The sequence below is a fragment of the Herpailurus yagouaroundi genome, unplaced genomic scaffold, assembly GCF_014898765.1.
Source record: "Herpailurus yagouaroundi ecotype Mexico unplaced genomic scaffold, PumYag 159, whole genome shotgun sequence".
Classification (NCBI taxonomy): domain Eukaryota; kingdom Metazoa; phylum Chordata; class Mammalia; order Carnivora; family Felidae; genus Herpailurus; species Herpailurus yagouaroundi.
The window spans coordinates 37,606,595-37,619,284 of NW_024412400.1; the positions used below are offsets into that span (position 1 = coordinate 37,606,595).

The following is a 12,690-nucleotide window of genomic DNA, read 5'->3' on the forward strand; positions in this document are numbered from 1 at the left end:
CACACACACACACACACACACACACACACACACACACACACACACACGCTGCTGGTGAGAACGCAAGATGGTATGGCCACTCTCAAAAACAGTTTGGCAGGTTTTTGTTTTTGTGTTTTACAAAGATAAACTCATACTTATTTGTGTGTATGTTTATATAACACATATAACATCATGTTTATACAAGCCAGCAATCCCATTCTTAGATATTTATCCTAGAAAGATTTTTAAAAAATTAAACAGATGTTCACATAAAAACCTGTAGATGAGGGGCGCCTGGGTGGCGCAGTCGGTTAAGCGTCCGACTTTAGCCAGGTCACGATCTCGCGGTCCGTGAGTTCGAGCCCCGCGTCGGGCTCTGGGCTGATGGCTCAGAGCCTGGAGCCTGTTTCCGATTCTGTGTCTCCCTCTCTCTCTGCCCCTCCCCTGTTCATGCTCTGTCTCTCTCTGTCCCAAAAATAAATAAACGTTGAAAAAAAAAATTAAAAAAAAAAAAACCTGTAGATGAATACTTATAGTAGTTTTATTTATAATCACCCAAAACTGGAAACAACAGCCCACAGGTCCTCCAGTAGGATAATGGATGAACAAACTGTGGTATATCCATAACATAGATTATTGCTGAGTAATTAAATAAAATGAACTATTGATACATACAAAACATGGATGAATTTCAAAGGCATTAGGTTAACCAAAAGAAAGCTTCTCAACTGGTTATAGGATTCCATTTATAAAATATTGTGGATTCCAATATCCATTTACATGATTCCATTTATATGAGAGCCATTTAGAGGATACTGTGCAAAAGGTCAAAAGCTTCACAATACGTAAGACTTCTATTTCAGTTCCCAACTTCTGTAATTCATCCAACCAGATCATTCACTGATGTAAAAGATTCAATGAGGAAAGAGGCTATGGGGAAACAGTATCAAACATTTCTGGCTGAGGGGCACCTGGGTGGCTCAGTTGGTTAAGTGTCCAACTTTGGCTCAGGTCATGATCTCAGGCTCAGGTTTGTAAGTTGGAATCCCACATTAGGCTCTTTGCTGTCAGCACAGAGCCTGCTTCTGATCCTCTGTCTCCCTCTCTTTCTGCCCCTCCCCTGCACTCTCTCTCTCAAAAATAAACAAATAGTAAAAAAAAGTTTTAAAAAAAATTTTTGGTGGAAATACAAAATGGCACGGTTCCTACAAAGAGGAATTTGGCAATGTCTAACAAAATTACAATGTATTTATCCTTTGACTTAGCAATCTCTGTTCTGGGAACTTATTGTAAAAACATACCTCCAACAAAAAGAAAATCCATATGTACAAGGTTATTCATTGCACCCTATTTGTATTTGCAAAGTATTTGAAATTAGTTAAGTGACCAAATACAGGATATTGGCTGGCTAAACTATGTATATACACATACTGTACAGCTGTGAAAAGAATAAAGAAGATCTCTGTGAAGTAATTCTCAGAATATATTATTAAGTAAAAATGGCAAAGTACAAGAGAGCATATATAGTTTACCTTTTATGTAAGAAATCAGGGAAAATACAAAGCATGTATCCCAAATGTTTTTGCAAAAAGAAATTTATAAAGGATAAACCAAAAACTAATGATTACAAGATGCAGGGAGACAGATGAAGGGACAGGTGAGGGAGTCAACTTCTCTCAGCATATCTTTTTTCATGAGTTTGACTTTGGGAATCAAGTTAAAATTCCGTATCAAAAATATATTGATAATGTGGGGCGCCTGGGCGGCTCAGATGGTTGAGCGCCCAACTTTGGCTCAAGTTATGATCTTATGGTTCCTGAATTCAAGCCCTGTGTTGGGCTCTGTGCTGACAGCTCGGAGCCTGGAGCCTGTTTTGGATCTTTGTGTCCTCCTATCTCTCAGTCCCTACCTCACTCATGGTCAATCTCTCTCTCAAAATAAATAAACAGTAAAAAATCTAAAAATATGTATATTGATAATGTTTTTAAAAAGGATGCAGGGGGGAGGGAACTAAAACTGGTAACAGAAACAAACAAACTCAACTCTATTTCAAATTAATAAAATCGTCGAAGGAAGAAGAGTAAGAACTAATTGAAGTAACTTTTGAATAGTGTTCTTTGACCATATACTCATATACCCTTAAAATAAAGGGAAAAAAACTTGCAAAGGATCTTGAGTAAATATTGTTTGTTGTAGTGGGACAGTCTAGTAATTCTGAAGATCTTTTGTGTATATTTCAAGGGAGAGTAAATGAATGCATATCAATGTTGTTGGGAGCCAGAATTCTCGATGTAGAAGAGATAAAAATATAGAACATAAAAAGACAAGCAAAGACCCTTAGGGGCTAGACTAGAATTGGAGGTGTGATATTTCAAAAATTGTTAATAAACACGCGCACACACACACACACACACACACACACACACTTCTAGCCCTGTTGAAATCTGCTGCCAATCACTGCTGTTTCATTCATTCATTCATTCATTCATTCATTCATTCAAGTAGGCTTGACACCCAGCATGGAGCCCAACACAGGGCTTGAACTCACAACCCTGAGATCAAGAATCAGACACTTGTCGATACTACCCAAAGCAATCTACATATTCAATGCAATCCCTATCAAAATAACACCAGCATTCTTCACACAGCTAGAACACACAATCTTAAAATTTGTATGGAACCAGAAAAGGCCCCGAATAGCCAAAACAATCCTGAAAAAAAAGGGGCACATGCACCCCAATGTTTATAGCAGCACTATCAACAATAGTCAAAGTATAGATAGAGCCCAAATGTCTACTGAGTGATGAATGCACAAAGAAAATGTGGTATATATATATATATAAAATGGAATATTACTTGGCAATCAAAAAAAGAAATCTTACCATTTGTAACAATGTGGATGGAACTAGAGTATATTATGCTAAGTGAAGTCAGTAAGAGAAAGACAAAACATCATGATTTCACTCATATGTGGAATTTAAGATACGAAACAGATGAACATAGGGGAAGGAAAGGAAAAATAAGATAAAAAGAGAGGCAGGCAAACCATAAGAGACTCTTAAATGCACAGAACAAACTGAGGGTTGCTGGAGCAGGGTGGGGGGATGGGCTAAATGGGTGATGGGCATTAAGGAGGGTACTTGTTGGGATGAATACTGGAGTTATATGTAAGTGATGGATCACTAAATTCTATTCCTGAAATCATTATTACACTATATGTTAACTAACTTGGATTTAAGTTGAAAAATAATAATAAAATTATAAAAAATAGAAAAAAAAAAGAATTACTTAACTGACTGAGCCACTCAGGCGCCCCTTTATTTATTTTTATTTTACTATTATTTTTTTAAGTAGGCTCCATGCCCAATGTGGGGCTTAAATTCATGACCCTGAAATCAAGAGTCACTCATTCTACCAACTGAGCCAGCCAGGCACACTGCCAATCATTATTTTTCAATACCATTTTCCACTCATAGGAATTAGGGCTTATTGGGAAAGTGGCTAATTCCACTTAGGAAGTAGGAAAAACCTAAGATGAGCTTAAAACATCTTGTGCCAGAAACTAATAAAGTGTTAAAAAAAAAAAAAGATATGGACATTTAAAGACATAGAGGATAATTTGAGAAGATTTTCACTGGTTAAATCCAGGACAAACTGAACATGAAAATAAAAAGAACTATAAGATTTGTAACCTGTTGAATAAGAAACCATGAGTTTATAGTGATAATTAGTAAATAAAAGGGGTGAAGTGGAAGCTCTTCACTGCACAATAGAATGCTAACTACTAAACACAGAAGGGATAATAGAATTAGTAAACACCATTTTGCAACCATTGGAATAAAAACTGATCCAGGCAAGAATTATCAATGAATGCTAAATTTAGAGGATGGGGGAAATTTGATGAGAAATGGGGTATCTAGCTAGTTTCAAAGTATCTCCCCACATGTTATTTATTACAAAAGGAAAAACAGTAATTATACAATGGAGAAATTGGGAAACATCTTATGCATGTGAACAAAATTTTTTAAGTTTATTTATTTATTGAGAGAGAGAGAGAGAGAGAGAGAGAGAGAAAATGAATGAGTGGGGGAGGGGCAGAGAGCAAGGTAGAGCACAGAATCTGTGCTAATAGCACAGAGCCTAACGCAGGGCTCGAACTCATAAACCATAAGATCATGACCTGAGCCAAAATCAAGAGGCAGACACTTAACCGAGTGAGCCGCCCAGGTGCCCCACATAAAATTTAATAGAACCAAAAGAAGACTAAAGGATACCCTGCATCTCCAGGTATATATTATAAGAAGGATACAGTTATCATTTATGTATGATATCAGCCAAAACTACATAAGACGTATCTAGTCACAGGAACCCAAATTAAAGGACATTCTAGAAAATAACTGGCCTATATTTTTAAAAAATGACAATGGCATGAAAAACAAAGCTGAGGAAACAGTTCAAGATTAAAGGAAATTATACCATTAAGCAATTTTGGATTCGATCTTGTAATGGGAAAAAAATGCCATGAAAGACATTATTGGGACATTTGACAAAATTGGAATAGGGATTATAAATTTCATAAGGGGTGCATGGGTGGCTCGGTTGGTTGAGCATCTGACTCTTGATTTTGGCTCAGGTCATGATCCTACAGTCGTGGGATCCAACCCAGCTCAGCATGAAGCCTGCATAAGATTCTCTGCCTCTCTCTCTCTCTCTCTCTCTTCCTCTGCCCCTCTCCCCTGCTTGTTCCCTGTCTCTCTAAAATAAAAAAAAATTAAATTAAAAAAATTTTTTTAAGTATTACAGTATAGCCAATGTTAACTTTTCTCAAGTTTATAACCATACTTTAGATAAGTAAGAGAATATTCTTGTTCTTAGGAAATGCACCATGAAGTACTACAGGAAAAGGAGCATGATGCATGCAGTAGATTCTTAAAGAGCTCAGGAAATTATAAAGATATTTATCTAGGGGCACCTGGGTGGCTCAGTTGGTTGAGTATCTGACTTTGGCTCAGATCATGATCTTGTGGTCTATGAGTTCAAGCCCCGCATCAGGCTCTGTGCTGACAGCTCAGAGACTGGAGCCTCCTCCAGACTCTGTGTCTCCTTCTCTCTCTGCCTCCACCCCTCCAGTCTCTGTCTCTCTCTCTCAAAAATAAATAAACAATTTTTTTAAAGATATTTATCTATCCCACAGCATATGGGACAGATGGATGGATGGTAGGTAGACCAATAAAGCAATCACAGTAAAACATTAAAAACCAGCAAATCTGGGGGGTGCCTGGTTGGTGGAAAGTGTAACTCTTAATCTCAGGGTTGTACATTCATTCAAGCCTCATGTTGGGTGTAGAGATTACTTAAAAAAATTAAATTAAAAAAAAAGCAAATATGGGGCAAAGCGTATACAAAAGTTTTTCTGCTATTTTTATGTTTTTTGCTAGTTTTCTGTTAGTTTTTCTGCTAACTTTAAGTTTGAAATTATTTCAAAATGAACAGTTAAAACAGTTCTCATTTTTATCTCTTTCTCACTATATGCCTCACTGTATATATTCCCAGTGAAACATATATAAGGTACCAATTCTTGGATATTTTAAAAAGAGATTTAGTTTATCAATTTTACTATTTACCATTTATCAGTTTTATAATTTGTATATCCTTATACTATTTGGCTGGGAAGTTTATTATGCTTCTCTCCTTTTACTTATTAATAAGGATTCATCATTTTCCTCTAAGTACTGTTCTTACAGAATTATAGTCATTTTCTATATTTTTTGGACACTATCAAATTATGTTTCAAATGTTTTCCTTGGCCCTATGCTACTCAAGAAAAGACATTTCATATTTCCACGTGGCTAAGTACCATTTATATATTGTTTTTGCTATTCATTTCTAACCATATTACATAATAGGATGAGATGTTCCACTCTATTGCTTTTCAACGTATGGAACTGAGAAAAGGATTTGTGTGTGTGTGTGTGTGCGCGCGCGCGTGTGTGCGCACCCACGCATATGTGTTTAGAAAGAGATTTCCTTGAACTTGAAATGAAAAGATAAATGAACAGAAAGAAAAAATGAAGAACGGAAAAAACGCACACTTTGTGGTCTATTCTTGAGCAGCACTTTACCCCAGAAGTTATACACCATGGAATTAAACTCATTTATGGGAAGAAGGGAAAAACAAATAAACAAACAAAAACAGAATACATTTTGAAACTTTTAACAGAAAAGTTTCTATAGAATAACCACATATTACCCATAAAATATTTAAGCCTAGTTTAATTAGAGGCTCTTTTTAGTGTTAATTTCAATCTCTTAAAGAGATTTTTGTACATTATGTTCCTGATGTACAAAAATAAAGATTTTATATTATAGTAAGATGTCTTTTATCAGTCTGGTATAAGACCAATTCAAATAATAAAGAACAAAATCTGGCCTGCTACTGGGGAATAAAAAATTTTATTTTTTGAAACACACCTTATTTATTATATACTTTGCTTTGCCCATGTTGAGATCTTTGCTCTATTTTCTTTTGGGTAATTTCTCCTTGGGTAATTTCCTCAGAAAGTATATGCTGCATGGCCAGAAAATGTCCCTTTTGTACTTAATATGAATGCTATCTTAGCCTGGCACCAGATTATTGACTCCTTGATCTTTTTCCTAATATGTACATGTTCCACTTTCTAAATTTTACAACTACTTCCATGCCAGTCTAGTTTTTTTCTTTAGAAATAAACGGCTCTTCCTATCTTGAAGCTTTTCTTTATTCTTGGGAATCAGATAATTCATACACATAGGACTGTCTTAGTTTATCTTTTTTTTTTTTCAATTTGGTAAGCTATTTCAGTCTGTGTAGTAAGGTCTTTCTTCTGCTCATGGAAATTTATTTCCAATTTGTCGCTTCAATTTTTACATTTTTGTAACTCCATTTCCATAATTACATTTTCATATGCCACAAAAGACTAGTATTCACATATTTTTTTCTCTTATCTTTCCTCTGTATCTCTTACCTCTTAGTTTTATCTTCTATTTGTTTCGTCTTCTTTGTTTTTAAATTTCCCTGATTCCTATTTGGATTTTCAGCACTATTTTTTGTTTTATTAGTATTTCTTTTTACATTTTACATATCTTGGTTTTGTTCCTCAAAACTCTTTGTGTTTTCCAGACATTTCTTTGTAATATTTTCTTTCATCCCTTTAAGTTTGACTTTTGTTGGTGTTATTTTAATCTTCTGTTTCTCCCATCCTCTCTGCCTGCATAGGAGCTACCTGTTGAGCTTGGTCACTCCCATTCAGGGCGCTGTATGCTCCTACACTGTGCTCTCTTTCAGGTCAGGCTTATGGGGTTATCAGGCAATGAGAGTAGGGGAGTGAACCTTGGCTCTCTGGTTTCTGGAGATATGAGAAAGATTAGGCCTCCCCACTCAGATTGGAAGAGGGGCAGTGCAGACCAAACAGTACTGATGTCATTTGGCAGGCTCAGCCAGGGATTCGCCAGGCCACCTTTCTTCTCCACATGATAAGGGGATTTTCTCCTGGCTCAGCAGGCTGGATCCATAGAAAACATGTAGAGTGTCTTTAGCAGCGTCTAGTATTTTCACCAATAACACTCAGGTAGTGCCCTCTACAGACCCTGGGCCTGCGTTGTCTACTTGAGAACTCAAGGCTTCATTCTTGCTGGGTTTCACTTCAGCTTCAGCAGGAAGCCACACTTCTCTTCCCCAGGAGGAGAGAGAGGCAGAACCATGAACTAAGATCCTATTCATCACCAGTAACATGTATCTGTTCACTCCCTAAAATTAGTTCACATGTGAGAAAATGCTTATCTCATTCTCTCTAATGAAGGATATGTTATCTCTCTTGGGAAGATAACCAGAGAGGAATCGGTTTCCTTATTTCGAGTAAATAAGAGTCCTCGGTATTTTAAATGAGCATGGGGAAGTCTTAGGGGATCGCCCGGAGCAAGCAGATGTGACGTGTAGCAATTAAAAGTGATACTGCTAGGGAAAAAATGTCCCCTGACCTGTGTTACTGGGGCACAGCAGAGAAACAAGGCTATGTAATATACAGGCTGTTCGTCAATCACAACAGCTAAAAAGTGGAAACAACCTAAATGTCCATCATCTGATAAATGAATAAATAAATTCTGGTACTTCCATATAATGGAATATTCAGCAATAAAAAGAAATAAGTACTGATATATGCCATGACATGGGTGAACCTTGCAATGTTATGATGAATAAAAGATGGCAGTTACAAGATGCCACATATTGTTTGATTCTATCCACATGAAATGTCCAGAATAGGCAAATCCATAGAGACAGAAAGTAGATCCATGGTAGCTGAGGGGAGGTGGATAGAATAGGAAGTCAATGCCAGTGCATATGGAGGTTTCTTTTAGGGGGAATAAAAATGTTCTAAAATTAGATGGTGGTGATGGTTGCACCTTCCTGAGACATACTAAAGAACACTGAATTTTACACCTCAAATAGGTGAATTATTTGGTTTGTGGATTATATCTCAATAAAACTGTAAAATAAAAGCAAAAAATATTTACATAGACTGTTCTGCAACTGCTTCATCCCCTTCTTAATGTGCCATAGACAGCGTTCTGCATCAATAAGATATACAACTACACCATTACATGCGACTGTACAATGTCCCACTGTATGGATGTACTGTAATGCTTTATTATTAGACAGGAACTTATTTCCAACTGCTGCACTAATACGTCTTTGCGTATCTGTCCCATTGTTTTCTTAGGAAACAAAGAATAGAATGAGGCCAAAGGGTCTGCACTCTATAAATTGACACATATTGCCTGCTTGTCCTCCAGAAAGGCCATACCAGTTAATATTCATCACAAAGGAGGGGTGCCTGGGTGGCTCAGTTGGTTGGGCCTCCAACTTTGGCTCAGGTCATGATCTTGTGGTTCATGGGTTCAGGCCCTGCATCAGGCTCTGTGCTGACAGCTCAGGGCCTGGAGCCTGCTTCAGATTCTCTGTCTCCATCTGTCTTTCTGCCCCTTCCCAGCTTGCACTCTCTCTCTCAAAAAAAAAAAAATAAATAAACATTAAAAAAACATTCATCACAAAGGAAAACAAGAAGAGTTTTTTCTCTATAGTCCCACCAATGCTGACCATCATCAAACTACTTAATCTCTGCCAATTACAGGTGACATCAGTTTTTAGATGTGTATTTCTTTGATTATTGAATTGAATTGCATTTGTTTTGTTTTGTTTTGTTTTTTAGTAATCTCTACACCCTGTGTGGGGCTTGAACTCAAGACCCTGAGATCAACAGTCACAAGCTCTTCTGACAGAGCAGCCATGTGACTCTGAATAGCATTTTTTAATAGTTATTTGATTTGTGATATCTGTACTTCTGTCCTTTGTCCATTTTTGTCATTTTTTTTAAGTTTATTTATTTACTTTGAGAGAGAGAGGGAGAGAGAGACAGAGGGAGAGAGAGAGACAGAGCGTGCAAGCTTGGGGAGGGGCAAAGAGAGAGAATCCAAAGCAGGGTCCGCACTGCCTGACACAGAGCTCCATCTCATGACCACGAGATCATGACTTGGGCCCTAATTAGGAGCCAGACACTTAACTGACTGAGCCAGCCAGGTACCCCCACTTTTTCTCGTCATCTTTATTAATTTTTCTGACGAATGCTACAAATTGTTCTTACCAAGTTGTTTTTTAACTTTGCTTATGGCATCCTTCTCCTTACACATTCTAATAATTTATATAAATTTATTATTCTTTTTCTTTATGGTATCTGGCCTTAATGCCTAGCCTTTTACTATCCCAGTATAATAAAACAATGCCCTATATTTTCTAGTTCCTTTTATGTCTCATTTGAACAATCCATTCATTCCCTACTGATCTGTAGTCCTATGGCATTCTTGAATTCTTTAAGTGTGGCCTATGAAATCTGTCTATAAGATGACTTACCTAATTGTTGAGCCCATTTTATGACTGTACCAGTGTCTCCTGCATTGCTTTCAGCTAAGCATACAACTTCTTGCCCAATCTTCCACCCAATTAGTGGATAAAAGCCTTAGAAACAAAGAAACAGTATAAGTCAAATATAAATAGATAATTCATCCAGAGATGACTACAGTAGAACAATTTGATTTTCTTAAAAAATAGCAAAGTGGCAGGGTGCCTGGGTGGCTCAGTTGGTTAAGCATCCGACTTCGGCTCAGGTCATGATCTCGCGGTCCATGAGTTCGAGCCCTGCATCGGGCTCTGTGCTGACAGCTCAGAGCCTGAGGCCTCTTTTAGATTCTGTGTCTCCCTCTCTCTCTGATCCTTCCCCGTTCATGCTCTGTCTCTCCCTGTCTCAAAAATAAATAAACATTTAAAAAAATAAAAAAAAAAATAGCAAAGTGGCTCTGAAGTCAGTGGTCTCACAAATTTCTAACCTCTTAGCCTTAGTTTCCTCAATTGTAAAATGGTCTACCTCAGAGAGCTACTGTGAGAATAAACTGAGTTAATGCATAAAAAGAACTTAGTGCAGTGCCTGATATGTAAAATGAACACTAAACATTAGCTTTTATTATCCATAGGCATGTCTATGTCTCTAGAAACAGAGGAATAGAACCAACTACACTATCTCATTTATTTGTGGAGGTTCCTAAGTAGAAACAACCTGTTGCAATCAATGATCAGATTTTCTAGCTTCCATTTCCCTAGTTAGGGGAAAAGGAAGAGCTTGAGGGGGGATGGAAGGTAAGAAAAAAATATATATATATTAATATATATATATTTATATATAGGTATATATATATTTTAAGAGAAACCAAGCTTCTTTATTTTTTTTAATGTTTACTTTTGAGAGAGAGAGAGAGAGAGAGGAGAGAGAGAGAAAGCGCGAGCACGAGTGGGGGAGGGGCAGAGAAAGAGGGAGTCACAGAATCCGAAGCAGGCTCCAGGCTCTGAGCTGTCAGCACAGAACCCAACTCGAGGCTCTAACTCACAGACCGTGAGATCATGACCTGGGCCAAAGCTGGAAGCTTAACCGGCTGAGCCACCCAGGCACCCTAAGAAAAACATTTTAAAATCTACCTCTTAGTAACCACAGTAGGAGACCATAGCCCAGATTAAGAGCCCACAGGCCTCTTAGGGTGTTCTTCCACAATCTAAATTTCTTGGTTTATACATCCTAGGATGTCTTCCATCGGGGAGATCAATTTCTTGCCAATTGCCATTACATATGCATGGAACACTAGTTGAGAATTACCACAAAAAAATTTTTTTTTTCACAAAAAGAATTGCTAACACATAAAAAGAAAATTTAGAGGCCTAGAAAGATGTTTTATACACATATAACAAATTAGGCAAATATTTGGAAAACTGACCAAAATACCCTAATCCTGAGTTTTTCTATAATAACATCTTTCTCATTTTTTATGCTTTTAAGGAAAGAAGGGAAATAGAAATTAACTAAGAATAATAACAAAAAAATATATTACAGAGTGTCCTTAATATAAACTGGGAAAACAGTATCAGAAAAGTTAAATATGAAAATAAGTGATATTTGTCAATAAAAAAGATAAATTCCAACTACCTCCAACAGTATGTTGCACGCTATTTCCAGTATTAATATCCAAAAATGTCCCAGTTCCCATGGTAAGTTTCACGTCTCCAGTCTGGAAGCAGCATTCTCCAAACATGGCTGATTGCTGATCGGCAACCTACCAAAAATGTTCAAATGTAAGATGGCTGGTCCTTAGCAGTGGCCTATTTCACTGTATCCCACTGTCTCCTATACTATATTCTCATACTTCAAAATTTTGTTTTCTTTTTTCCTTTTCCTAAAAAAAAAAAATCCCTGGAAAGAACAAAGAGCAACAATAAGATAGAAGTCTCTCTAGGGAATGTGCCTCGGGAATTTTTAGTGGGCAATCTACTTTATGATGTTCAAGTGTCACAGGAATAATATTAGAAATAAAGGTCAGAATAAAAATTGTGCAGAAAAAACAACGAAGATTTTTTAACTTAAAAGCAGTTTCATTCATTAGTCAAATAACTGACCTCACAAATTTCTCTTTTAACGAGTGATAGGTGTATGCTTAATCTAAATACATGTAGGTTGAAACCACACATTCCCAACCATACATTTTTGTTAGAAGAAAAAATATAACATCTTGTGAAAATAATTAAACGTACATATACATTGTTAAGTAACAAAAATTCAATGGGGTAAATTTTAAAGATCTAATTGGCTTTATTAATTGATGCATGAATTGAGCAGCACCCTATCTAGCAGAGGTGAGCTCCAAAGGGCTAAAGAAAAGGATAGTTTTTAGAAGTAGAGAAAGAGCGGAGAAAAAAGGAAACTATTGGCAAAGAATCCATTGTTTTAGGCAAGGTCACCTTCCTAAGGGGAACAGAAGAGTCTATCGTTAAACTTCCTAGTGCTGACCAGGGAATTCCCATGTTGACTGGTTAAGGGTTATATTTTTGGGGGGTTGAAACTGCAGATAGATTAGCTGTTAAGTCTTGGTTAACTGGCTTGGGACCACCATTTGACGCCTGTGGTTTTCTTTTTAACAGTTTCCTCCCCTTTGATCAGACTCTCAGCTTAACTGAGAGATGTGATCAAAATTTAAAGCATTAGCGCCATTCTCTGCCATCAGCTCCAGAGCTAATCAGTTGTTACTGGTCCTTTGTGTGTCACTCACAGGTCATGATGGTTTTTTTGCTTAATCTCT

The 12,690-nt window shown here is 37.0% G+C and overlaps 1 protein-coding gene across 6 annotated transcripts in view; it reads right to left on the reverse strand.

Moving 5' to 3' along the window:
- Positions 1-12,690, reverse strand: part of GK5 (glycerol kinase 5) — a 79,919-nt gene that overhangs the window by 18,063 nt on the left and 49,166 nt on the right. For 5 of the 6 annotated variants that reach the window (XM_040480376.1, XM_040480375.1, XM_040480378.1 and 2 more), the window contains 2 exons: positions 11,544-11,670; positions 9,926-10,030 (listed from right to left, as the gene is read on the reverse strand). In XM_040480376.1, coding sequence (XP_040336310.1) covers positions 9,926-10,030; positions 11,544-11,670 — 232 coding nt within the window. The remainder of the gene's footprint in view (positions 1-9,925; positions 10,031-11,543; positions 11,671-12,690) is intronic. The other variant, XM_040480374.1, reaches the window with a different exon arrangement.